Source organism: Bemisia tabaci, chromosome 8 (genome assembly GCF_918797505.1).
Source record: "Bemisia tabaci chromosome 8, PGI_BMITA_v3".
Classification (NCBI taxonomy): domain Eukaryota; kingdom Metazoa; phylum Arthropoda; class Insecta; order Hemiptera; family Aleyrodidae; genus Bemisia; species Bemisia tabaci.
Window position 1 is genome coordinate 17,815,660 of NC_092800.1, and position 27,282 is coordinate 17,842,941.

The window sequence follows — 27,282 nt, forward strand, 5'->3', positions numbered from 1 at the left end:
GATATTTTTGTTCGCAATTTTACCTGAAGTTTCTGAAAATTGAAAGGAAAAATATTCATAACTTCCCTAAGAAATAAACACCTTATTGAAGGAAATTTGGCAACACTCAAATGATCATACGGCGTTCCTCCTTGGCACGGCAGTATAACGCGAGCAATCCACGTGACATTTTGCGCCTCTGCGTGATACAGATTCTCCAGAAAATTTATCTCTGTTCCTCACTTCTCATTTTTGAGAGAATCGGGCGAAAACATAAAATTTCGGAGAACTAGAAAAAACATTCGCTCATTCCACTTCGTCTCCTTTTCTACTGTCCCCGTTTTTCCCCTCAATGCATTTTCAAATACAGTTTTCCCGCTCTCCTGCACGGCAACCATAGCTCTGCCGTGCTAAGAAAAAATGCCGTATAAAACCTTCAGGCGCTGCCAAATTTCCTTTGATGGAATACGAATTTACTGGGAGTGTTGTAAACAATTTTCTTTCAATTTTTTAGACAATATTGTTGGCTACTTAAATCTAAAATATGTGAAAATCTCAAAGGAAAATATGCGCAACTTTCTTTCAAAAGAACCATTTTATTGGAGGAAACGTGGCAACACTCGAATATTCATACGGTGTTTTTCCTTAGCACGGCAGTGCAGCTATTTTTCACGGTTCAAGTTCAATACGCTGATGCGAACTTTTCTAGTAGTTGTCGTGGTGATGGAGGCACTGACAGGACAGAACTGGGGCACACATTGGTTCGTACAACATTCCTATTTTTATTTCCCCATTAAACTGGGTGGCATTAAAATGGATCTGCAATGCGTATTTGAGAGCGATGCTATAGTAGATTGATTGATCGCTAATTTTTGAACTTCGAAACATTATTCAAACATTTTTGAACTTTTAAACAATGTTCAAACATTTTTGAACTTTTAAACATTATTCAAACGTTTCTGAACTTTGAAACATTGTTCAAACATTTTTGAACGTCACGTCGCGCTATACTGCCGCGCTAAGGAAAGATGCCGTAAGAGCATTCGAAAGTTGCGAAACCTCCTCTCAGAAAATATTTATTTTTGAAGGATGTTACAAATAATTTCCTTTGAAATTTTCCAACTTTTCAGATCAACTTACGAACGAAATCCTTCGAAAATCGGAAGACAAATATTCACAAATTTTCCTGCAAATTCGTGATTTGTCGAGGAAAATTTGGCGACGCCTGATGGTTCATACGGCGTTCTTCCTTAGTACGGCAGGTATTCGCACACAAGATTTGAACGAGAAACTCTTTGAAAGAACCCCAAAAATGCCTGTAGGGTCTATATCGAAAATTATTTTTTTCTTTCGATTTGCTATACGTTCTTTTTGGGCGTACTTTCCGAGTCTATCCGAAATTTCTAAACATTTTAAAAGTATTCGCAGTTTTGCTGCTCTGCTTACCTTACTTTTTTAATTTTTTATTATTTAGTATTATAAATACACTGTAATATAATGCAATGACATGCAGAAACCTATATGGTCTTTTTACACTTTTTCTTCATTATTAATGTACTTACGAGACACATTACATTATGGCACTTTTTAAATCGCCTCAGGTATCGGTCATTGCCGTGGGCGCATGGCTCAAACATAATGTGCAATTTCTCGAGCAAATAAGCGGAACCGTTTATTTCAAAATTTGGTCAAAAATCTGATCTAATTTAGTTGTAGAAACATGGTGGATGTATAGAGTGCTCAAGCGCGAATGCGCCATGCACTTAGAATTGCAGTTGTTTCACTTTTTCCTCATCAAAATAATGAATTCAGCGAGGTCGAACCAGATTTTTCCCAGGCCACATCGCACAATAGTTGTTCGTTACCTAGTATTTATTTTCCCCTCTTTTCGTAATTTTAGGGAGAGCGTGTTGGGTGCTGTTGAAAATGGAGGCAAAATCGAAAAGCTGTCGTGATTCAATGTCACACACGGATGCCATATCTACACTCACTCCAGGCAATGTAAGCGACATCCACTGTGTCGTCAAGAATTGACCATTCATCGAAAATTGATGGCCAGAGTGCAAAACCACGTATCAACAATGCGGTGTTTCAAAAATGTCGCTCCCATTTCATTCATTTAAAGAGAAACAAGCCAACTTCAAGGCTTAAAAATTACACAGAATATTCTGCTAACAGTTAAAAAATCAAGGAAGTTTTCAAGAAATTACGTTGACTACATTTCGAAAGAAAAAATAAAGTATGACAGATGGTCTGCAATATCGCGAACGGAGGTACATGGCTTCACACGTTGGTCATCGATATACTCATTTTTATACTAGTTATAAGGGCATCTCGGAAAGGTGCTTCAAAACCACGAGGAATGTCTTTGAGACCCCAAAATGAGGAAAGCCTCCGGTAAACTAGATTGGATACAGAGCTAGTTTTGGCGATACAACGGTGCAAAAGTAACGTTTTTGGTGCATGAAAAGACATTTTGAAAGCTGAGACTTATAAACTTTGGAAAGCTTGCCATCAGCCATGAAAATGTGACTCCAGTACATTTCCTCAGAGGAGGCTTGACTATCTGAGTTTTGACAGCTAATTTTAACCCTTCGATGTCCAAGCCTGCGGTCAATTGACCTGCAGGCAATACAGGTCACATTGGAGGCATAGAAAGGAGCATTGCGAGTTCACGCCTCGCGCCATAGCGCCTTCAGTTTCGCAGATGCAACACAAATATCCGTCAAGCACGAATAGTTGTATCTCTGCGCCGTCATCAGAGCGCGTCCTTTCCCTTGCTCTATTTCCATGTTGTGTTGGTCCCATTTGCCTTATTTGTGGTGGTGTTTCAAAGGCTGCTACGAGAGCAGCAAATCCGAAGAAAGGAGAGAACGTAATCGGGCCTCGTTTCTTGACTTTCCTGTCGAATCTGAACGACATCTCATTGGCAACATAGAGCGGAGCATAGCGAGTTCTCGCCTCACGCCACTGCCCCTTCAATTTTGCAGATGCAAAACGGACATCCATCAAGCACGATTAGTTGTGTCTCCGCGCCGTCATCAACGCGCGTTCTTTTCCTTGCTCTGTTTCCAAGTATTTTTGCTTGTGTGAAATTTGTGAGAAACACGATGGTTCCCCTGGTTCTCTTTGAAATGAACTCTTAAGCTAAAAAAAAAGCTCTTAGAGTTGAAGTGGTAATGGAAGGGTGGTCTACCTTAAGCCTTAGGGCTTTACGGTCTTATTTTTAATCCTCGTATAAAAACCACCCATTTGCTAAATACAATTCTAGCTGGAGCGCACTTCAACTATGCATTCACGACTGCTAAAATGTCAAAGGAAATCGACAAAGCCAACGTGTATGAAGGATATTTAAATTGTAATCTTCCTTCGCATTTCTAAGGCGCAATGATACAACTATTTGAACTCTCCGGAATGCGTGAGGCATCACGCCGCATTTGAAGGCGTTTTCAAAACAGCCAAGTTCCGATACCCGGATTATCGTTTAGCATAGTTCATATTCATTTGTTATATTCCGAATCACTTATTTATTTTTAATCCTCGTATAAAAACCACCCATTTGCTAAATAAAATTCTAGCTGGAGCGCACTTCAACTATGCATTCACGACTGCTAAAATGTCAAAGGAAATCGACAAAGCCAGCGTGTATGAAGGCTATTTCAATTGTAATCTTCCGTCGCATTTCTAAGGCGCAATGATACAACTATTTGAACCATCCGGAATGCGCGAGGTATCACGCCGCAATTAAAGGCGTTTTCAAAACAGCCATGTTATGGATATCAGGTTTGTAGTTTCGCAAGAAATTGGAGCACAAATTCAATAGAATGACTGATTTTACGAGCTAATGCAAATCAATAAATTTGTGTTTTATTTGACTAAAGCGTTAGAAAACAGTTCGGTCAGAAATTTAAATCAACCTACGGTCTATTAAAAACTTGGTAAAACAGAAGCCAGGACCTAAAGCTTGCAGAGAATATGCCTTACGTCAATGATTGCTTCGGGATCATCGAATCGGATCACTGGTGGATTGAACTGAAGAAACGAATCAATGATAAAATGGATGAAAGGAAGCCAACCTTTTGATTTCGCTGCATTAATTTAATTTTTTCGCCCCTAGATGTTTTGATAGAATAGTGAAAAATTCAGTTTCAAACCGGCAAGACTGCCGTATCGTAACGAGCTATGAAGTACATCGACATGAACGTGTAAAATGCGAAAATCTCTTATCACTCGGTGACTTAACGCTGGCGACTTCGCAAATTCGCGCAGGACCGGCCATCCACGTTTCAAGGCATGAATTGCTCAAAAAAATTTGATGTCTGTGGTCCAGAATCAGCGTTCAACTTCGTTCAAATCGCTTGTTATGTGTTCTGTAGTTCAAATCAAGCAATGATACACTGCCGCATGTGCAAACCAGTTGGACTGAAATAAAAAAAACAGAAAAGAACTTTTCGGAAGAAAAATAGTATGAAGTAGTTTTGAGCCTACCTAGCTCCAAATTTTCTCATTTCAATAACGTACTTGGAGAAAAAACACTTTTTAATTAGAAAGCAGGCGTTGAACTTGAGTTGCACATTGCCACTCCTCTGACGGAGGGGCGTAGGTCGATATCCACGTGAGCCCTGTGATCCGTAAAACTCTACGCATTCCGGGACTCATGTGGAAATAGAGCTATGCCCTCACCTTAGAGGAACGACGAATCATCAAAACGAACAGTCTTCAATTTTAAGCTAAAGAGCTTGATGCAAAAACGGCTTTTTTCGCCCCCCCTCTGAAAGTTCTTCGGACTTTGTTTATTGATTACTCATACTTGAGCGCTTCTTTTTCCAAATTTTCAGACCCCCAAAAAATTTTGGGGGGGGGAGCTAGGGGGGTGGAAGTCAAAACCTGTGAACCTCGATATCTCTTGAAGAAAGAAAGATATCGAGGTCCGGTTTGGACGAAAAATCGTCTAAAATTGCATACTTTAAGATTCTAAAGGTCAAAATCCCGATATCACAATTTTAAGTCAACATATGTGCTTTTTTCCAGTTTTTAGGTCTAGAAAATTTCTTTTAAACGAAAAATTTACAAAGATCTCAATTTTTTATTTGAACCAAAACCAGTTTTTTAAATTGTTCGTCTTTTTCCGCATCCAACGAGTGGTCCATTAAGCTGGGGAACCAAACGGTTCGGGAGTTATGATCGATTGAAGTTTCCGCTCAACGCGCGCCGACCGATTTTCGCGCGCAAAAAAGTCGAATTTGACTGTTATTAGATCAGATTGAATGTTCAAACTGAGCAAAATGCTTTATTAGGGACTCTTGAGGGTCGCTGAGTTCAGAAATTACCGATACTTCCAAATAATTTACGTTTTTAAAATTGCAGCTTCGGACAGGACCACTGAGCGGCCGGTCGGCGCTCAGTGGGCCTCTAAAATAGCGCTGCGGAGCTGTAATTTTAAAAACGTAAATTATTTGGAAGTATCGGTAATTTCTGAACTCAGCGACCCTCAAGAGTCCCTAATAAAGCATTTTGCTCAGTTTGAACATTCAATCTGATCTAATAACAGTCAAATTCGACTTTTTTGCGCGCGAAAATCGGTCGGCGCGCGTTGAGCGGAAACTTCAATCGATCATAACTCCCGAACCGTTTGGTTCCCCAGCTTAATGGACCACTCGTTGGATGCGGAAAAAGACGAACAATTTAAAAAACTGGTTTTGGTTCAAATAAAAAATTGAGATCTTTGTAAATTTTTCGTTTAAAAGAAATTTTCTAGACCTAAAAACTGGAAAAAAGCACATATGTTGACTTAAAATTGTGATATCGGGATTTTGACCTTTAGAATCTTAAAGTATGCAATTTTAGACGATTTTTCGTCCAAACCGGACCTCGATATCTTTCTTTCTTCAAGAGATATCGAGGTTCACAGGTTTTGACTTCCACCCCCCCTAGCTCCCCCCCCAAAATTTTTTGGGGGTCTGAAAATTTGGAAAAAGAAGCGCTCAAGTATGAGTAATCAATAAACAAAGTCCGAAGAACTTTCAGAGGGGGGGCGAAAAAAGCCGTTTTTGCATCAAGCTCTTTAGTTAAACATTGCTTCTTATAGGGATTTTTGTATTTTTTTTCGAGTTAGACGTCGACTTGCATATTTTGAATGGGATACGCAAGTCTCTGAAAGGAAACACTGGAAAAACACATTGGATCTAGAGTCCAGACTCTTAAAAACATCGACAAGAAAAAGTACTCTTGATTCAATCAGAATCTAGCTTAAATCAAGAACCAAGTCTCTTACTTTAAGCGAATTTCTTTTTGATTCAAGCAAAAGTCCGATTGAATCGAGAGTATTTTTCCTTGTCAACGTTTTCAAGAGTCTGGACTCTAAATTCAATGTGTTTTTTTCCAGTGAATAATACGTATATTTGTCCCCCAAAAAAGAAAAAAAAAGTCTTAGGCAATGGGATTAGAAAATTCCGGACATCATTAAATATGACGCCCACCGGAATTAAACATATGATGTACCGATTTAAGGGTGCTGTAGGAAACAACGAATTTCGGACGCAATTGACTTGATGAACAAACCAGAGCGCTTTCAACAACGACTATTCTGCCGCTCTAAGGAAAAACGCCGTATGAATCTTTGGGCATTGCCAAATTGCCCTCGATAAAATAGGAATTTTCAGGGACGTCTGTGATTACTTTTCATCCAATTTTTCAGGGGGTTTTAAACGCGATCAGATTAAAATTATATGCAAATTTCAAAAGAAAATATTCATAACTTTCCTTACGAATTAACATTTTATTGGAGGGAATTCGGCAACTCTCGAATTTTCATACGGCGTTTTTCCTTAGCGCGGCAGTATGCGCGAGTTTCTTCTGGGTTTGAGGTCAGACTGCGTATCGGTCGGGGGGCTCGAGCGTCGGCGTCGAGGCGTCGTGGCGTCGAGTCATGTCAAAAGAAGGAAGATACATCTCACTCCAAGGAGTATCCATGCGATGTACACGGTAACGCCTTCAAATAAACGAGTATGCAACATAACATCAGCTGAGCTATAATAGTTAGCTCTCAGATGTTAAGGGGCTTGCTCGACTAGTTTTCACTCATAGCCACATATTTTAATTTTAAATGGAACAATACTCACTGCAACTGGTCACAGTGAGAATTACAGTATCGCGAGGTATTTCTCCTTATCAAAACTTCATGCAAAACACATTGAGCACATTAAATGTTTGTATAAAAACTCGTAAATGGAAAATTACTACGCAAATTTAGTAGTGACCGGCAACAGGGAAAAGATCTCAGTCCCCGACAAATCAAAATTTAGTCACCGAAATCATAACATAGAACAAAGCTCTTTACAGACACGTCGGTGTACTAAAAAAAAAACCCGCACAAAACTCCCCAAAATGGCTAAGTGAGCCAGAACTTCGGCTATTCAACGGTGCACTTTCAAGAATGTAGTCTCGAGAAAAAGGTATCTACCTACTTATTTCCTAAAAAAATTTTAGTGGGTGAATTTTGCATCAATCTAATACTAAAATGCGGCATCCCTCCTCATTAGCACGACAAAACACCTGCCTTTTAAACTTAATTTTGAAAAGAAATAGAAAATCATCACTCTACCTCTGCCGTGGTAATGAAGAAACTCATTTGAATGTCACAAAGGCCGATTCAGCAATTAGGCAACACCGTATATCCTCCATTTAAACCTATGCTAAATAATCGATTATTGTCAGAGCACCTGAACCCTCCAAGAATCGATACATTTTCATAGGTTTAAATGGAGAAAAGACAATGTTGCCAATTCGCTGGATCTGTCAATGGCATGTTGCCAAATTCGTCTCAAGTAAAATGAGAATCCACCAGGAAATGTGAATTTTTTGCGGACGTTAACAGGGCCGGATTTACCTACTTGCTGCCCATGGGCCGCCTGTATTTTACCGCCCCCTTCTCGTTCGTTTTGAAACATCAATAAAAACCACCAAATGAACGTGCCGGAGGAGGAGGGGTGCATACGACGCGTTTACTCGTGTTAGGCACATTTTTTGTGAAAGCCCTGTCAACACTAGCTAAAGTTCACGGAACATTGAGCGAAAGTTAAGTTCCGTAAACCTATCTCTGTGTAGACAGGGCGTTTCATTTATAAGAAATGAACGAAAAAAATGTGAAAGAATAAACATGAATATGGTTTCATAATTTTAATTTCCGGCACCGCGCTTACCGCACTGGCGCAATGCGTGAAGTATCCCTACAGTCTTGTAGGCGCTATGCGTTTCTCGTCGACCGCTGCTGACGGCACTACATTTGACGCAATGCGTGAAGTATTCATGAAGTCTTGTAGGCGCTGATATGTGTTCCATGCTAACCGGCTTGTTTCTGTGACCGGCGCGCCGAGGGCTTCTCCTTTCAAGTCCTCGTCATCGTTGCTCTCTGCGCCGTGCCGCACCTGGCAAAATTGTGTGTTTGGTTTCTCTCTCAACTAGACTAATGGAAGGCGCTGTCTCTTGTATCACCGAAAGACGAACGAATTAGAAATTACTATACTTTAACTCTCATGAAATGAGAGATTTTGTCGCCTTTTCTCGTTCATAATTTTTTTTCTGAATCCGATTTTTTTTGATACCTACATTTGAAAAATTGCAGCATTTGCCGCCCCCTAAATTTGCCGCCATGGGCCGCGGCCCATATGGCCACCCCCTAAATCCGGCCCTGGACGTTAATCTAATTCACTTTGAAATTTTAACTAAAGACAGTCAGAAACTCTATAACATAAAGATATCTAATCGGAGGTTTGGCAACATCGGAATGCGTATACGGGGTTTTTCCTCACCACAACAGAGTTGCAGCTCGATAATTCGACTTGAAACTTTGTGAGGATGATGACAGCTTTTCTTCATCTCACGTTGCGAGTGTTTGCATACACCCTCTCCTGTATTTCACGAGCGGTCATAATGACGCTACGGAACAAACAAAGCAGCGTTGCCATTATTTGCACAAAAAATTACACTCGAACGAGGAGGAATTGGAGAATCGTTCGCGACCTGGCGCGGTCGCCACTCGCAACAGATCAACACCGTCATTTTTCGAGACACGTAGATGATCAATGATCATGTCCCCTCGTTTTGCAAATCAGTGGTTCGTAAAGAAATCAATTCGCCGGTGGCAGCGAGCAAACTCATTAGCTCCATGAATAGTTGGATGGGTCTTCCGTAACTAGGAAGAATAGAGAGATGTTCGCACCTTGACGGGTTGTCTCATCTTCACCTGTCTTACAAGCTTGGATCGTGAGCCTGGACCGACGGATATTATTTCTGAAGACGAAATAATTTAGAGACCATGCAGTGTGTGCTGTGTGGCCTTCCATAGTGTTCGATGGTTGTCTTCAGGAATCAACATCTAGTATATCCTCAAGTGAGAGGCTTGGAGGACTGTTGACTTATCTAAATCTATATCGTGCATCGACCTCAATGATTATGTAACTTTTCCTGTTTGTGAATCTTCAATCCTCAATATCGTTTTTGTCAGTTGCAGGGATTTAGAGCTGAGGTTTGAGGGGGCATCATAAACGGAGCCGCATCGGCGCGCGAGGCGGAGGCCCGGCGCGGACTTTCATGCCGCTTCGATCAGTGCGCCGGGGGAGCGCATATGCCGTTGAGGCGGCTTCACCTGGTGAAGCCGACTCCCGGCTCCTTTTCTGATGCTGCATCAGTTTTGATGCTGAGTCCAGCATCAAAATTAGCGGCCTCAATTAGCAGACGCGTCGGACGCCAGCGCCCCGGCGTGGGCCACCGCGCCAATGGGAAACGTAAACAAAGGGGTGTTCCGCGAATTCATCGCCGAGTCCGAGGGTCGCGGTCTTCTGGGACAGCCCCGTCGGTAATTAAGCTGGGTGGCGGGTCCGAAAATTAAGGCCGTATCGGGCCGCAAGCCGACGGTCCGGCCTCAGAGGCTGAGGCCCATGAGCCAGCATCAAACCTCAGCATCAGCGCTTGAGGCTGGCTCGGTCGGCTCTCCAGCATCGGGCTTCAATGCCCGAAGCCGGCGGCCGGCAGGTTGAGCGCATCAGGCTCGGAGCCGTATGCCCGAACGGCCGCTACCTGGGCATACGGCATTGATGCTGAAGCTACGAGTTGATGCTGTACAGCATAACCTCATGAGGCGCCTCAAATGCCTGGTCAGTTGCGTTGATAACCGCCCCAGCGATGGGCGACGAATAAACCAGTTCGTAAGCAGATCGTAATTTGTCTCCTTTTTCCTCATATTCCAACATGGTAGCGTAGCGTGGTTTAAAAAGTTGAATAAGTTGAAGTGCTTCACGTGGAGATCTAAAAACTGCGTAATATGTGCGTAGCGTGGAAATGCATACAGCGCGAAATAAGTGCGTGACGCGAAAATGTACAAACTGTGAAATATGTGCTTATTTTGAACTTCTTTTTTTTAACTAACGTAATATGGCCAATAACGGCACAAAAATAAAAGTGCCCGTATTTAGTGGGAAGAATTTTTCAAAATGGAAATTTCGCATCACACTTTTACTGGAAATGAACAACTGCAACCAATGTATTGTACGTGATGAAAAACCGGATGGAATAACGGATCAAAACTGGGCCAGCATGAAAATTAAAGCTAAGAATATCATTGTATCAGCCATTGATAATCATCAGTTGGAGCATATTATGAATTTAACGGAGCCCAAAGATATGTTAGAGAAATTAGAACATACTTTTGTAGCAAAAGGCCAATCTAGAAGATTATTAACAAAACAAAAGTTAATTGAACTTAAACTCAAAGAAACTGATAAACCGGAGGAATTTTTCAATAAATTTGAAAAATTAATTAACAACTTAAGTGATACCGGTGAAACCATAAATGAAGAGGATAAACTACAGTATTTACTATTGGCTTTGCCAAAATCTCTCTTCTATATCAATGATCTTCTTGATTCAGTGGACGAGGATAATCGTAACACTGAATACGTTAAAACGAAAATCCAAGCTGCATTTCTGAGGAACGAGCAATGTTCAAGTGTTGATGAAGTGACTCATCAACTAAATTCTTTCTACATCCGAGGAAACAATCAGAGGGGAAGAGCAGGACCCTTCAAACAACACAGTGGCCAGGCAAATTCAAATTGGCAAAATTCAAACTGGAGAGGAAATTCAAACTGGAGAGGAAATTCAAACTGGAGAGGAAATTCAAACTGGAGAGGAAATTCAAACTGGAGAGGACGAAACGGAAGCAGGCCTAACAGAAGAGGCAGTAGATGGAGAGGAAATTTTCGCACAAGAGGCAACGGCAATCAAGGGAGAAGAGACTGGTATCAAAATCAAGGACCAAATGTCTACAATACAAACGCACAAAGCCGATGGACTCCCGAAACTCCAGAAGACCTTCACGAGATGTGAAACTTGCATTAAAGCTAAAATGAATAATCTCAAGTACCGAGATTCAAGATCTAGAGCCAATGATATCCTGGAAATTGTGCATTCTGACTTAATAGGACCATTACCAGCAGGTGTAAGTAATGGCAAGTATATTGTTAGCTTTATTGATGATTTCTCAAAATTTGCTGTTTCATTTTGTATCCCTAGCAAAGATCAAGTAATAAATACCTTCATAGAATATACTAATTTTGTAGAAAATATAACCGGTAAATTCATCAAAGTTCTTCGCTGTGATAACGGAACAGAATATATTAATAAAAACTTCTCGAATTTTGTAAAAAGTAAGGGAATTTATTTACAACCTTGCCCACCGTATTGTCATCAATTAAACGGTGTGGCAGAGAGGTTTAATAGGACTATTATGGATAAAGTAAGATGTCTTTTGTTAGAAGCCAATTTATCAAATTACTTTTGGCCATATTGTGTTAAAACAGCAGTGTATTTACATAACAGGGCATTAGCTAATACGAAATTGTGTAAAACACCGTACGAAATTTTTATGAATAAAAGGCCAAATTTTTCAAATTTAAAGCCCTTTGGAACCAAAGTTTTTGTAAGAATTCCAGATGAAAAACGTCAGAACAAACTATGTAATAAAGCAGAATCAGGTCAATTAATAGGATATGCTGATATGGGATATTTTATAAAGATCTCTAAATCAAACAAAGTGATCGTTTCTAGAAACGTAATCTTCATAGAAGAACCTGAAAAATGTATTAAAGAGACCGAGCACTCTAGTGAAAATTTAACACTCAATGACCAGTACGCAACCTTTAATACCGAAAACCCTCTCATAAATGTTGGTGATAGTATTCACAATAATGATGAAATGTTACAGCAAGAACAATTTCACACGCCGGAACAAATAATTAATCCACCTGAACCTCCCAACCTCAGAAATAGACAGACTCTTACAGCTCCTCGTAGATTAATTGAGGATCCCATTTTTGCTAACACGTGTAGTGTTATAATCCCTGAAAATTTTGAACAAGCTCTTGCGAGTCCCGAAAAACTTAAATGGCAAGTAGCAATTAACGAGGAGTTGACAAATTTAAAGAAAAACAACACTTGGTCTATTGCGAAAAATCAGTCTCAAATTACTGATATTATTGAGACGAAATGGCTATTCAGAATCAAAACAGATGGAACTTACAAAGCGAGATTAGTTGCGAGAGGATTTCAACAAAGCTCCAATGATAACGAGCAGCTTTATTCCCCAGTTGCAAGATTGAGCACTGTTAAGCTACTATTATCTTTAGCAAATCAATTTAACTGGCACCTTCATCAGCTAGATTTCAAATCCGCATTTCTGAATAGTCAAGTAAAATCAAATGTATACATTAAACCCCCTAAGGGTTCAGAAATAAACCAAAATGTAATATTAAAACTAGAAAAGGCATTATATGGGCTCAGAGAATCGCCACGAGACTGGTACGACCATGTTAACACTTTTATGACTAATAATGCTTTCATAAGGTCAAATTACGACTGCTGTCTTTATTATTTAAAGGTAAATAAATCCAAGGTGCTTGTACTGTTCTTTGTTGATGACGTGTTAATTTTAAGTGAAAATTTAACAAGTGTCCAAAATGTTAAGAAATTACTGATGGATAATTTTGATATGACTGATTTAGGAGAGCCCGAAATCTATCTAGGATTACAAATTTTCAGGAACAAGCGGAATAAAACTCTTGCAATTAATCAAAGAAATTTCATTGAAAAGTCTGCCATTAAATTTAATGTCATAGATAGTAAGCCGGTCAGGACTCCTATGGAGGAAAATCTAAAAGTGATTCCTTCTGAATTACCAAATTTTTCTTTAAACTACAGAAATATCATCGGAACTCTCTTATATATTGCAAATGGCTCACGTCCAGATATCTCATTTTGTGTAAATTACTTGTCCCGCTTTCAAAATTGTTGTTCAGAGACTCATTTCAAATATGCGTTACGTGTCTTACGTTACGTGTATGATACTCGTCATTTAAGCCTCACATATAAATATAATCCGAAAGGAATTGTATTTTCAGCCTTTTCGGACTCCGACCATGGGTCAGATATCATTGATCGAAAATCAACAACCGGTTCACTCTTATGCATTAATGAAACGCCTATTTTATGGAAGTCAACCAAACAAAAAGTAGTCTCATTAGCCAGCACGCATGCTGAATTTTATGCCCTGTCTGAAACAGTTACAGAGGTTTTACCCCTTATGGGTCTTTTAAAAGAATTAAACATTGCTTTTCCGATCCCAGTCCAAATTATGGAAGACAACAAGGGCGCAAAAGACATAGCATTAAATGGACGGTTTACGAAACGATCAAAACATATCGATATCCGATTTCATTTTGTCACAGACTATGTAAATAAAAAGGAAATCGAAATCAAGAAAATAAGTGGTAAGGAAAACCCGGCGGACATTTTGACTAAACCACTGGGCAAATTTCAATTTGAAAAATTGAGAGAAAAGTTGTCATTATGTTAAATTCCTCAAATCAGGGAGGCACCTGGCCAGTGTCTCACTCATTTGTTGGAAAATTTGCAAGTCAAAATAAAAGTATATTTTCTCTTTTCTATTTACTTATTCGTGATTTGAGCAATTTTTTTTTATATGGTTCAGAATCCACTTCCCCAATTATTATTTATGTTGCAGATCTGTAATATTATATGTGTAGGTATAAACCTGGCGCCAGGGAGGGTAGTGTAGATATAAGTAGTATATAAATATTATCGATTAATGTAGGATGTACTTGATATATTTTGTAATGAAATAATTATCTGATTTTTCAGTTCCTAAAAATCAGGGAGGCATGTTGACTTATCTAAATCTATATCGTGCATCGACCTCAATGATTATGTAACTTTTCCTGTTTGTGAATCTTCAATCCTCAATATCGTTTTTGTCAGTTGCGTTGATAACCGCCCCAGCGATGGGCGACGAATAAACCAGTTCGTAAGCAGATCGTAATTTGTCTCCTTTTTCCTCATATTCCAACAAGGACAAGGCGCATAAGTGCAGTTTTTGCCATTTCGAGAAATACGTGTTTGAAGTTTCGAAATTACATGGATCCTTATGGCAGAAAAAAAGTTCAAACTGACTTTTTGATGTTCAAAAATTGGAATTTGGGAGCGAATGTTTCACAACATATGCCTTAAGACTAGTTTTACTTGAAATGATTAATATCTCAATTTTTTCAAAAACTGCACTTACGCGCCTTGTCCTTCAAGCCCCTTAAGTGACGTTTTATCGATACCTAGTTAAAGTTTAGAAAGCCTCACTAAGCCTTACCTATTTACTTATGCGATATTGCATTTTCCGCACTTTTTTATTTTTTGAAAAATAGAACCAACCATCAGTTTCTCATGAAACTGTACTATACTTTTCTTTTCTGGATCAACAAGAATAATCCGAAGAAAAGTTCAAGAAAACTTTTTGGTCAATTTTCCTTTAAATGAATAAAACATAATACTTAAAAGGGAAACTTAAAAATGCAAGAAGTAGATATTGAGGCTAAAAAAAAGTTCAAGAGCTCGCCCATTCCCCCAGTTTAATTTTTGAGAGATTTCCAACTTATAAACACTTTTCTCTCCTTAGTTATCATAAGCATCAAGCTTTCATAAAAAAGTTTTCGCAAAATTTTGTACCGAAAACTTTTCGGCACGCACGTTGCGTATAAAAATTCCGTAAATTATTGCCAATTTGGCGCTGTGGCGACTTTCCACTCAAAGAGTTCACTTAAATTACGAATTTTTATTGTCAACGCGATTGCATGCAACTTAAACATCCGCTAAATGCGAATGTAGATAGTCACAGCCGGGCATTGCGATAAGGAAAGTCAGAGCTCCTGCAATTATTTGTGTATGCAACGCGGACATCCTAAGAACACGAATAGTTGCATCCGGGCGTTGCGATGAAAGAAACCTCAGCGCCTTCAATCAGTTTTCCCTGCTGTTGCTGGTAAAACAAGCTGGTAATATTTTCCTCCTAGCTTATCAAAATAATCAATCATTCCGAGCAGATAATTACATATCGAAGCTTTACTTCCGTTCGGAAGTTGCTCTCAATCCAGCGCCGCCAGCAGAACGTGATTCCGTTGAGCACCGAGAGCAGCTGACATCATTCTCAACAATCCAGATAATCAGCTGTTCGAATGTTTTGATTTGGTCAATTAGTGTGAGTGTTTATCAGTTATCAGACCAGTTTTGACGCTTCCGGAAAGTGGATAAAGTGTTCTTTTCGCCCAGGAAATTGTTTTCTCGAAAAAGTGGTCAGGAATTCCACTATTCTTGAGTAAGTCACACTATTCTCTCGAAACCGTGCAACGATACGGAAATAAACCTCAGTTATTTGCATCAACCTTTCGTAGGGATCCTAACCTTCCATTCCCTTTTTTGACACGTTACCGTGGTATTTATAAACATGAGCGCAATGCCATATTTTGTATCTTTCTTGACGAGTTTTGAACACTACGCACTTGGGTGTAATTATAGCAATCCGCCGTAATCGCATTAATTATCCTCCAGTGAATGTTGAGAATTTTCTGTGTGGTTTGAAGTTGTGGGGAAGTCAGTATGACCTCTCTCAATATTTTGACGGTATCTTGTGGTATTTTTGTTATTGACTTCTTAACTCTCAGTTTTATACAAGAACCAACTTAAATCTTGAATTAATTCTCTTGCATATTCTTCTTCTGTGTTTTGTTGACTTAACATTGTTTTCAATATTGTGATGATTTCATTGTCTTGTTTCCTAACGCTTGCGCTCTGTGGAATTTGAAGCCTTGTAAGTCCTTTTTTGTTAATATCTCACACATCAAAATTGGTCACCTTTATTTAAATGGGACTTGTTCATATGCAGCAGCTCCACATCTTAACCTAGTGGCCATAGCTGAAATTGCTAACCTATTAGCCGAGACTTGCGTAGCGAATGCATACATGCCTTATACTAAAGGTCACCGTGTATCAGACGTAATCGGTGGTATTTCCTCTCTTTTATCAAGCATACATTTTGGAGGAAGGAAGCTATGGATTTTGTAGCCTAAGAACAGTTCATCTTATTTTAAAAGGACCTCATATCAAGCAATTTGTAAATTGTTCTCAAACTTTTGTTCTTAATGCAGAAAGCAAATCGAACATCTGATAAGAAATAACTAGAAAATTGAGCATCTTTTCTAAATTTAAACCATACTCAACAGCAAAGAAAATATTTTTTTAAAGGGCTGCAACTTCAGTGTAGCTATTACAGCTCCAGTCTGCGGAAACTATGCTTGTCAGTTATTCTCGAGTTTTCCTTCCTGTGTTCACTCAGTTTTAATACTCTTCTCTTTTTTACTGAGCTTTCATATGAATATAATCTGTCTAAGTTATGTACTCTAATTTTATGTTAGGTTAATTCATTATCCTATCAACCATTACTTAGAAACAACTTTGTAATTTATGCCTTGAGGTGTGAGCATATGGATCTGATCGTAATCTGAGCAATCCTCGGTTTGTGGTTTGCTATGACTCTCTGAAATTAGTTTATCAAAAGTACAGCCTATTTTTGCCTTTGATTTTACTGCTATTTTACTTTGCCTCAACTCTGTCAATAATATATGGCTAACATGTAAGTGGTAGGTATATGGATGGCAGTTTCATGATTAACACTCTGTTTTAAGAGTAAGTTTTAATCGACGAACTTGATCGAAAATACTTGTCAATGACCTGTGCACTACACATGGAGGGCATAAGAACTTGAATTTTGGAATTGCTAGGAGGAAAACAATGCATGACAAAATGATTGATTATGATGATAAAATTATATGTAATGATTAGAAGTTGAGTTCAAAAATACATTGTTGTGATTATTTTGATATTATTTTGAAAGCTCAGATTAATATTTTATCCTTCTATTTTCAACAGTGGCTTCCATCAAGAGTTCAGTCTTCATCTAGGTCCATGTCCTTGTGGTCAACAAGTTCCGGACGCAGATCTATTTATGATCCTAGCAACTTCTCGCCAGATTACAATTGGTACCAAGCTTCTCATCCTCCATCACGTATCAAGGTAAACCACTGTTTTTATTTATCCGGCCTTTCTCGAGGAAATTGCCCTTAGTGGATAGAAGTAAATTCACCAGAAGTCCGTCATTTTGAGAAGTCCGTGACGGAGATTTTCCATAAATTTATGCAGAAAAATTGGGCTTTTTTTACTTTCAGCAATGAATACTTTCCAGGGTGTCTACAAGTCTGGAATTCCCGGAAAGTCAGGAAATAGTACTGATTTTTTAAGGGCGGTCCGGAAGTACTGAAAAAAAGCGGAAGTTCCGCATAAAGGTCCAGAATTTCTTTTAATATTTTGTTATTTTTGTCGCATTTTCAAATTTTTGAAATTTCTCTAATTTTGTCAAATATAGGTACTGAAAAAGTACGGAATTTTTCTGTTGGAGGAGGTACTGAATTTCTTGAGAATGTACTGAAAAAGCACTGTAAAAGTACTTATTTTTGACCAGCCTGTTTTAGGAGGCACCCTGCTGTCTACTTTTTGCATTCGATAGATAAAAAATTAGATAAAATTGTGAAATTACTCTTATCATAATTTCTTATTTCATTTTCAGAAAATGTCTCAATCAGGAGAACCACCGTGCATTCTCAACTCACCAGCGTATCTATCATGGAGGAAGCTGCAGCTGAGTAGAGCTAAACTAAAAGCCTCAGCCAAAACGTCTGCCCTACTGTCAGGGTTTGCTATGGTAAATACTTAACCATTCTTAAAACACAAATTCAAGTCAGTGGCAGAAATGCTATCTGAAGTCAGATTGAGATGGGAAATAAATCATCTGTTCCCAAGTAGCATTTCTCAACGGAAAAATCGCTATTGCGATTTTATCAGCGATGAAATCGCCAGGATAATCAACATCTGAGCGATTATCCTCGATCTTATCGCAATCAAATCGCTCTTTTATCGCTCGACACTTTATCGTGATATTTCGAAATAAAAATTGCGTTAAATGGCTATTTAATCTCTTCTTTATTGACAAAAATTGATCACGATTTTATCGAACCATAAATTGCGATTTGTAGCGATTTAAACGCCATGTACAGTAGATATCGGTTAATACGACATTCAAGGGGTCACGGGATTTTGTCGTATTAGCCGATATGTCGTATTAACCGTTGTCATATTAACTTATGGAGTTTCGCCGGGGAAAACGAAATCCGTCGTATTAGCCGATAAGTCCTATTAACCGATGTCGTATTAACCGATATCTACTGTATCACGATTTTCAATGCGATAATATCTTGATATATTGCTACTGATATAATCGCGATAACCAACCAATAAAATCGCTATTTATCGCGATCACTGCTACTTGGGTTTTAATATCTGTCATCCGCATCCTTGCACATAGTTTCAGTGGGAAAATAAAAACACTCTCCTCTATCGTGTCAGTAGGAATCGTTGACAGGAGAAAATTTACTGCTAATGAATTTAAAACAATTCCTTACTTATGTTTCTTTTTCCTTCTTTATTGGGTTGTATCAGCATAGTACTCACACTTTTCCTAACTTGTTTTTTTCCCAATGCAACCAGGTGGATTTTTGTTAGTTTTGTCCTAAATGGTCCTGCCATCCTTGGTTACTTGGAAGGTATTTTTTAGTTGAATATTTTGCACATTGTCTCGTGCTCTCATAAGCGATGCTTTGTTATCGCTGGAAAGAAAGAATGCATTTTAAATACTCAAGGTCTCGTTTTATTTTCACCAATGTTAGTCCAAGCGGTAATTTGTTTTAATTTTACTGACTAGATAATTAGAACAGTGCCCAGTAGCTGCTCTCAAGTTTTACACTGCACCAAACTGTATGAAGAGCAGAGGTAGTGACTGGTTTTCATGTCAATTGTAGTGAAACTTTATTTGTGAAGACTGCTTTGTATTTTTTTCTTTGTGTTTTCAAACCACAGAACTCTCTGACTGTTGCAAATCATTTAAGTCTAGTGAATGTTATAAAACTACTCATCTTTACCATTACTAACTGTCACAGTAAAAGTTTTACTAGCATAAACATGACAGATAAAATTTTACGTGATAATGCAAGACAAGAATCAGGTTTTTAATGACTAGAATTACATTTGTCACTTATCCTGCTCACGGACGTATTGTTCAAGAGCTAAGCAGTAAGACAATGGAATGTGTGTCTCATGGAATTATGGTAATTTGACATCTAATACCAGTTGAAAGTGAAGTTTTGAGTGGTGTAACAGACTTGGTTCTTGAGCAGTGATTGTTTACACTTTTCCTGGCAGTGAAAATAATGGGTTGTTTTTACCTGTCAAGCTTTATTCCTCTCAGTGATTTTTGTAATTCTGAGTCAGTGGAGCTATTTTTTCCCCCTTGATTCGTCACAATAGACTGCTTAAGTTTCTGTCATTAGGTCTTTGTAAAAAGTAGGATGGCACATACAATTTTCTATCCAGACAAACCTTGATTTTCTGAGAGTTGCAAAAGAGTGCAAAGCATATTGATGGTGAAACTACAGGAACATGTATCCCGGTTTGCAACGTTGCAAACTTCCTGTCATTCTTTGTTTTCTACATGGATAACTAATTAGCATTATTTCTCGAAAACTTTATTGACTTCTCTTCTATGTGAAGAATATTCTGTGAAAATTTCAAGCCATGATGTAGGTTTGGTCTTCTTTTAATGAGTAAAGTAGGAGCAGGAATTTTGACACACCACTACCGAAATGTGCAATTTTGCAGTTTCACCATCAACATGATGAAGAAAGTGACATAATATATTTTAGCGCCCTTTGACTCGGCAAAAAAATAGAAAGATCCCACTAACTGAAAACCCTGAATACTTTGAATTTGTCCGTTTTCTGACGATACATGATTCTAGAAGATTTGGAAAGTCTCTTAGTGTCTCCAGATCTGAAGTTTTCTAATTTTTAAGGATAATTTTGAAATGTAATGTAAAAACAACTCTTTAATAGAATATAAATTTGAAATCCAATAGTTTTTCAAACTTACAGGGGGATTTGGTATTTTTCATTAGTACTTAGATTGCTAAATATTTTGAAAAAGCATCTTGGCAAAAAAATGCTGTTGTTTTCTGTCTCTTCACTTTCTTTCCAAACGCGACTTGCAATCCTACTTCCTCTGTATTCCTGGAAAAGTATGACCAATAATTAAATGTCATGATTTGGGGTATCCCAAAAAGTTCTTAAGCATTCTTAGAAAAATTTCTTTTTTTAATTTTAAGTCCGTGAACGTGCTTAATTTGGAGGATTTGCCTGAATGCACTAAAAGGTCCCTGAATTTTATCACTCAGTGATTTGGTTTGCTACCATTTGAAATATTGATCATACTTTCTTTCACGTCATAAACTATCAAAATGTTGATTTACATTGAATGTATGTAATAGATTTGCCTTTTCACACTTGCAAGAGAAAACAATAGACCAACAAGAGGATTGCTTTATTCTTGATAAATTACTCATAGTTTCTAAATTTTTAGTTTAAAGCCCTTGAACATTTGTTTTTCTCTAATGATCCATTGATTTTGATTGACATTGAAAAAGTGTCAAAATCTTTTAATTTGAAACAAATGCTCAATTTATAAAATATCTGTGTTACAGGTGGCGATGGTAGAGGTGCAATTAAGCAACGATTCTCAAGTTCCTCAATCAATGTTAGTCGCCTTTGCTATATGCACAACACTTTTGGTAGCAGTTCACATGTTAGCACTCATGATTAGTACGTGTATACTACCCAACATGGAGGCAATATGTAATCTACACTCAATTAGTCTCGTCCACGAATCTCCACACGAACGTCTCCACTGGTACATCGAGACAGCATGGGCCTTCTCTACACTGCTAGGTTTAATTTTATTTATTATCGAAATAGCCATCCTGTGTTGGGTCAAGTTTTACGATGTTTCACAGTACGCTGCATGGTCGGCGTGCATTATTCTCATCCCTGTTCTAATAATCTTCTTGGCGTTTGCCATTCACTTTTATCGCTCTCTAGTCGCTCATAAGTATGAGGTCACCGTGTCCGGTATCCGTGAATTAGAGCTCCTTAAAGAGCAAATCGAGGCTGGTGACATGGAAAGAGCCAATGGAACAGGGCTATTGAGTGCATCTCAAGTTGTTTGAATTTCCCGTGTCCTTAAAATACAAATTGACCTTAGCTGTTTCTGTCAATTTTGTTATTTTCTTCTCTCTCTCTTTCCCCAACGCTGCAGGCATTGGAAACTCAATGTAGTTTTAGTATGATATTAGTGACTGTTCTCAAGGAAAGGGATCCCTGTGAATGGAGACCAATTTAATAGGAAAGCGATCCTCATCAGTTGCATGAAAAATTATGTTTTAGAGGAAGGTCTTTCTGTAATAGCCCTAAAAATAAATTGTAAGCAATTTAGTTCAATCAGTGCCAACTCAACAGTCATAACTTCAGTTTGGCCTCACATTTTTTCCCACAGCGTTTCCCTCAAAAAATCCTTGTAAAATACTCCTCCTATCAGTGGTACCAATATCTTGATTTTAATTATTTTGTCGTTTAGGTCCTCTCTCCCTAAAAACAGTAACATTTTGATGGCCAAAGTGCGGAACCGCACATCGCTGCATTGCAATGTTTGAAAATGTCTGCTACCCTAGATTTTTTTCAAAGAGAAACTAGCCACATTTACAGTTTGAAATGGATACAGAATATGCTGCTAACAGAGAGGAAAAATCAAGGAAGTTTTCAAGAACTTACGTTGACTTTTTTTCCAAAGAAAAAATAAAGTATGACAGAAAGTCAGCAACATTGCAAATGGAGATACATGGTTTTGCAATTTGGCCATCGATTTGTTTGATAGGAAGCTCCAATAAAATTTTGCATCTACAAAATGACACAAGCCCTCCTAGTCAAATCACCATCGACAAAGATAAAGTTCCAAGTATTGATAGTGCTGAAAAAATTTTTCAAATTTTTTAACAGTGAAAATGAAATGAAAAACTTGACTTTGGAAGATTCTTATCAGCTCCAGGAGGAAGTTCCATTGCACAAAATCTCCAGTTAACCAAACGTTTTCGTGCCAAAGAAGTCACTTGGAAATTAATCCACAAGACAACTGCCGTAGTATTTATATCATCAAGAATAATGTCTAATGGAGGGCTCCTATCTTGTGCTTTTTTGAAAGCTAAAAAGCACGTTTCATAAATTATTGTTTAAATATTGTCTAATTTTAACATAGTTTTACTTAGAGAAAAAATCGTCTCTTAATTTTTTTTTTTTTTTAAACTCATCATCAAGTTCCTCTAATGTTTCCCGGTAGAGCTTGCTTAGCTCATGGAAATTTGAAATCTTCTTGGATACATCACACCTAATACCTGAAGTGCATGTTTTAACTAATTCACAATGCATTGAAGGGTTTGCCTCTAACTTTTTGCATGAATGTAAAAATTAAGTACATAGAACGGATTTATCAAGACTTCCGGTTTGAATTTTTCATAGGTCTTTGCATTTTAAAATTGCTCAAAATATTTTTAGTTGGTTAACAGTGAGCATTATCAAAATGTGCGTTTTAGGTATGAGTCTTCATCAGCCTCCATTATCCGAACTTGCAACCCTTAAAGGCTTTACATAAATTATTTTATGCTGAAATGTGAAATTATAGACAAGCTCCTCTTTTATCCACCATCTATTTATCCACCCTCCCCCCCCCATCCGAAAAATTATGCTGTTCTTCTTTTATTCTCCGCCTGTATGTGAAAAAAATATCAACATGTTTTGCTGATATTGCCTGAACCCTGAACTAATCTTAGAAATATTGACGCTTTGCTGGGATCTTTTCTTAAGTCAAGATGAACTGGATTGCTTTGCTTCCCTTGCCCTAGGGCATTATTTACAAGCAGCCCCCAAAGTAATTTTTGGAATTGGAAAATCCATTTTTGTTAAGACATATCAATTTTTTATTGGGTTTAAATTATTAATAGACCTCGCTTACTTAGCTTTTCAATAAGCCTCATGTCTTAGAATTTTGCATCTCAGGTTGTAGAAAGTCCTAGACTTTCTACCCTGAATAAAGCCTTTACCATATGCTTAGGGCCGTTCAAGAATGTTTACTTTTCTTTTGCTCCTGTTTTAGCTTTTAAAGCATGATTTGTCACCATCAGCCACTTAATTATTTCCTCCGAGTTGAAACCTTCATGTCAAATTAGTTGGTGTGACTTTTAGATATTGACACAAGATCTGCTGGCTATTTGGCTATCGGAATAAAATACAAAAAATAAGATTATACAGGGTGTCTACAAGTCCGGAATTTGCGCAAAGTTCGGAAATAGTACTGATTTTTTAAGGGCTGTCCGAAAGTACTGGAAAAGTGCGGAAATTTCGTCAGAAGGTCCGGAATTTTTCATTTTTGTCGCAATTTGAGAGAGAAATCCCAATGTTTGAAATTTTTAAAATTTCGTCAAATATAGGTACTGAAAAATTACTGCATTTTTCCGTTGAAGAAGTACTGACTTTATCGGGAGTGTACTGAAAAGTACTGTAAAAGTACTGATTTTTGTCCAGCATGTTTTAGTAGACACCCTGTGATAAATTTATCATTCTACCCCGACATCAGCCAATTTATCCGGCTCGAACTTAAATTAGGTACCGTCCCTTCTTTAACCATAGACATGATTTGTGAAAAGCACACATTGATTTCTTCTCTTAACCCCTTTAGTCTATTTTTCCTCGTATTTATTTGTTCATGTTTTGCCTTTTAAATTTTCATCTTCTATATAGTCTTGAACTACCCTGTGATTCTAGTAGCAACATTCCTTGAAAGTTAGCGCTTTTCCTTCTGTTCTCCTTTTTTATATTCAACGCTACAATTGAGAAATAGGATTTAGATTAATACTGTATATCTATGTGAAGTTTTTTTCCTGCAGTTGTATTGAAAAATTGTCTCAAATATTACAACACCATCATAGTTTTGTACCTTCAATCTGACTTTTCTCATTTGCAAGCTTAGTCCTCTATGGCATACTGTCACTTATGTGTAACAACGCATTTTTTGGGTTTTCTCTTTAAAAAAAATTGAACTATTTTTTTGTTGCATGATGTTGCAAAATTGTATCTATGCTTTCTCTCTTGAAAAATAATCACTAAAATTTTTGGATTTTGAGGAAAAAAATTGAGACTCCGTTTTTTCTAAAGCTACCGCCTAGATTTGCGTTTCCCCAAAATCCGAGACCTAAAATTAGTTCATGCCATAGAGGGTAAGACACTCTCTTCAAAAAAGAGCAACTGTGTTTGCATCAACTTACTGGTTTTTTTTTTTGTTTTTTTTTCTCTCTTTGGTCCAAAAACCACTAGGTCTTTAGACTCTCTAACTCTGATGAATTATGATAATTTTGATCTGAAGGCAATTTCAAGTGCCAAAAAAATGAATTATAGCATCGACTTTGTATTTTTGACACTCAGCATTTAAATTTGTTAAAATATTGTAAATGCATTATTATATTGCATACTATTCAATATTCCGAGGATTTCTCATAGATGTGAACTAATTTTTGAAGAGACAGGTGACATCAAATATTATTTGTATTTTAATTTTTTCACTTGTACATGTTCAGTACTTTTGGTTGTAGAACCCAGTGGCAGAAGCAGTAGAGAGCTCCTTTCCTTTATTTTTCTCCCATTATTTCACTTTCATCATTCACTTGAATATGTTGTAAAAATACCGTGAAAATTTAAACAAGAATTACACTTTCACTGAAAAAAACCAAGTAAGAAACTATGTAGCCTTAAGAATTTACGCTTAATATTTCGAGTTTTTGGTTTTTCTGAACAGAATTTACTTCTTAGCGTAGTGTAATATGAAGTTCTGTATGAAACTAATGGCTGTTTTTAAAAAAGGTGTCTTTTTTAATGAGAAACCAAAGTTCACCAATCAGTTGCTTGAATCTCATCAGTTACTTAGTATCAGTAGTCGGCTTTGCTGAGTAAAAACTTTGGGACTCCATCTCAGATTTTAATAGTTTTCATAGATAGAACACTTTATAAAAAGAAAGCTAGAGTGCTCTTTTTGTTCATTCTAGATAGATTCAATTTACGTTGGTGTGAGAGCTGCAATACCTCCGAGAAAAATGATCAAAATTTTGAAGAGAGAACCGCAGTTTTTGCTTAGCAAAGCAGTGGTTTTCTTTGAATTTCTTTGTTTAAGTATTTAGTTTTGTTTTTCATTTTGAAAGTTTTCCTCTTAGCAGCCAAGTTAAAGTCAAAACATTGTTTGCTTTGTTTCATTCAGTCAAATGCTCCAAGCTCTCTTCAAACTTGAAGGTCAGCATATTATTTTCTGAAAAATAATCATATTTGCTTGGAAAGTTTGTATAACCCTTCTTTTTAAAGTTGAGTTGAAAAATTTTGAGTTTTCATTCCTCAAGTCGTTTTACAAAAATTTTAAAATTCTAATTCTCCTGAAGTGGAATGTTTGGCATCAAAAAATTACCTTACAAAATAAAGCATCTTATAAGTTAAAAGATCACCAAAACACTGTGCGCTTTTGCTCAAATTTTAGCGAAATAGAGCAATAATCTTCTACATTTTATTAACTTTTTCGCTATTTGTTAGTCCTGCAATCTTGTTATAAATTATTCTAGTTTATTTTAAAAGTTATGTGCTTTATTAATCGGGGCACCACATTTGTTTTGCTTTTTTTTTTTCTTGCTCTCCAAACCTTCAAAAGGAACGAAATTATTATATATAAGTACCTGTTATTTTTACCACCTGCTGGATCCTTTTTGTATGTACTTAAAATTGAATTTGCATTAAAATAAGTACTTAGGACTAATTATTTTTGTTAACTGATTGGATTGTTATTGATCATGTATGTTAGCAAGTATCCTATAACTTTTATCCGCCTTTTTCAGGGGTTATGTTTATTAAACTTCTTTTACTCATTTCTTCGAAGCTAAACACGCTTTCAAAGGCCACTGTCACATTTTGTCGCCGTATGTATGTACTAAGGAACACATCTCATCCATACTGTTTCAGTATTTCTACGAACATTTTTGTTACATGGGAGAACTTGTCTCACGAATTTGTCTGCAAAATTCAGAGTCTCCTTTCATGAATGAGAAATCACTGGAAATTTCAGGCAAATTTATGTGACTGTTCTTCTCTGAATGTATAAAATGCTAGTAAGAAATACTTTCTACTACTAGTAGACATCACAAGTGAGTTACGTTCCTTTGTGTTGGATACAACGTTTTATCATCTTTTGAATTTTTGATTCCTCGTTTGGTGCTGTTATACCCGCACACTGTTTTGTAAATTAATGACCATGAACTCCCTCAACCTATCTCTTCAAACTCATGACCTTCATGACTTCAACCTTCCACTTTCCTTTTTCTTTCTATTTTCTCCCTTGATTGAGTCATTGAATTTAATCATCTCATTATTCCCCTGTATAATTACACCTATTTCAAGATTATGGAGATCTCATGGCAGAGCTACCTTCACTTACCTTCTGCTTTCGACCCTCCTTAGATGGGACAAAATACAAAATTAGCGTGTATTTGTAAGACTTTGTTTATTAGTCAGCCAATGCTGATAAAAATAGTGCATTTTTAAGTTATTTTTATTTTGACAAATAATCAAATAAGTTATAATTTATTGTAATTATATCCTTGTACATGATTTTTTACCTGTTTCTCGTTTTAAGTGAATCAAACATTTTTTAAATTTATGGTAAGTTTGTGAATAAATTTTGTTTATGTAAAAGTTTAACTGTGTTAGCTCTGCTGCATTTTATTTTGACCTCTTACAGCAAGCCCATCGGTGATATTTTTGAATGTCGACCAGTCATGAAGGGACTAAGGCAAAATAGGGATAAGAGATCGGTCAGTTTTGTCGCACGGTA

The 27,282-nt window shown here is 37.4% G+C and overlaps 1 protein-coding gene across 4 annotated transcripts; it reads left to right on the forward strand.

The window, feature by feature from the left end:
* Positions 1-1,842: 1,842 nt before the first annotated feature.
* Positions 1,843-27,149, forward strand: LOC109044480 (calcium release-activated calcium channel protein 1). Of its 4 annotated transcripts, none has more exons than XM_019062210.2 (4): positions 1,843-1,980; positions 17,305-17,448; positions 17,999-18,133; positions 21,020-27,149. In XM_019062210.2, the coding sequence occupies exons 1-4, from the start codon at positions 1,906-1,908 to the stop codon at positions 21,539-21,541; spliced, it is 876 nt and encodes a 291-aa protein (XP_018917755.2). In that variant the 5' UTR covers positions 1,843-1,905; the 3' UTR covers positions 21,542-27,149. The 4 variants fall into 4 exon arrangements, with proteins under 4 accessions (XP_018917755.2, XP_018917757.1, XP_018917756.1 ...); XM_019062212.2 differs by lacking the exon at positions 1,843-1,980 and adding an exon at positions 15,501-15,694; XM_019062211.2 differs by lacking the exon at positions 1,843-1,980 and adding an exon at positions 15,701-15,999.
* The last annotated feature ends 133 nt before the right edge of the window (positions 27,150-27,282 follow it).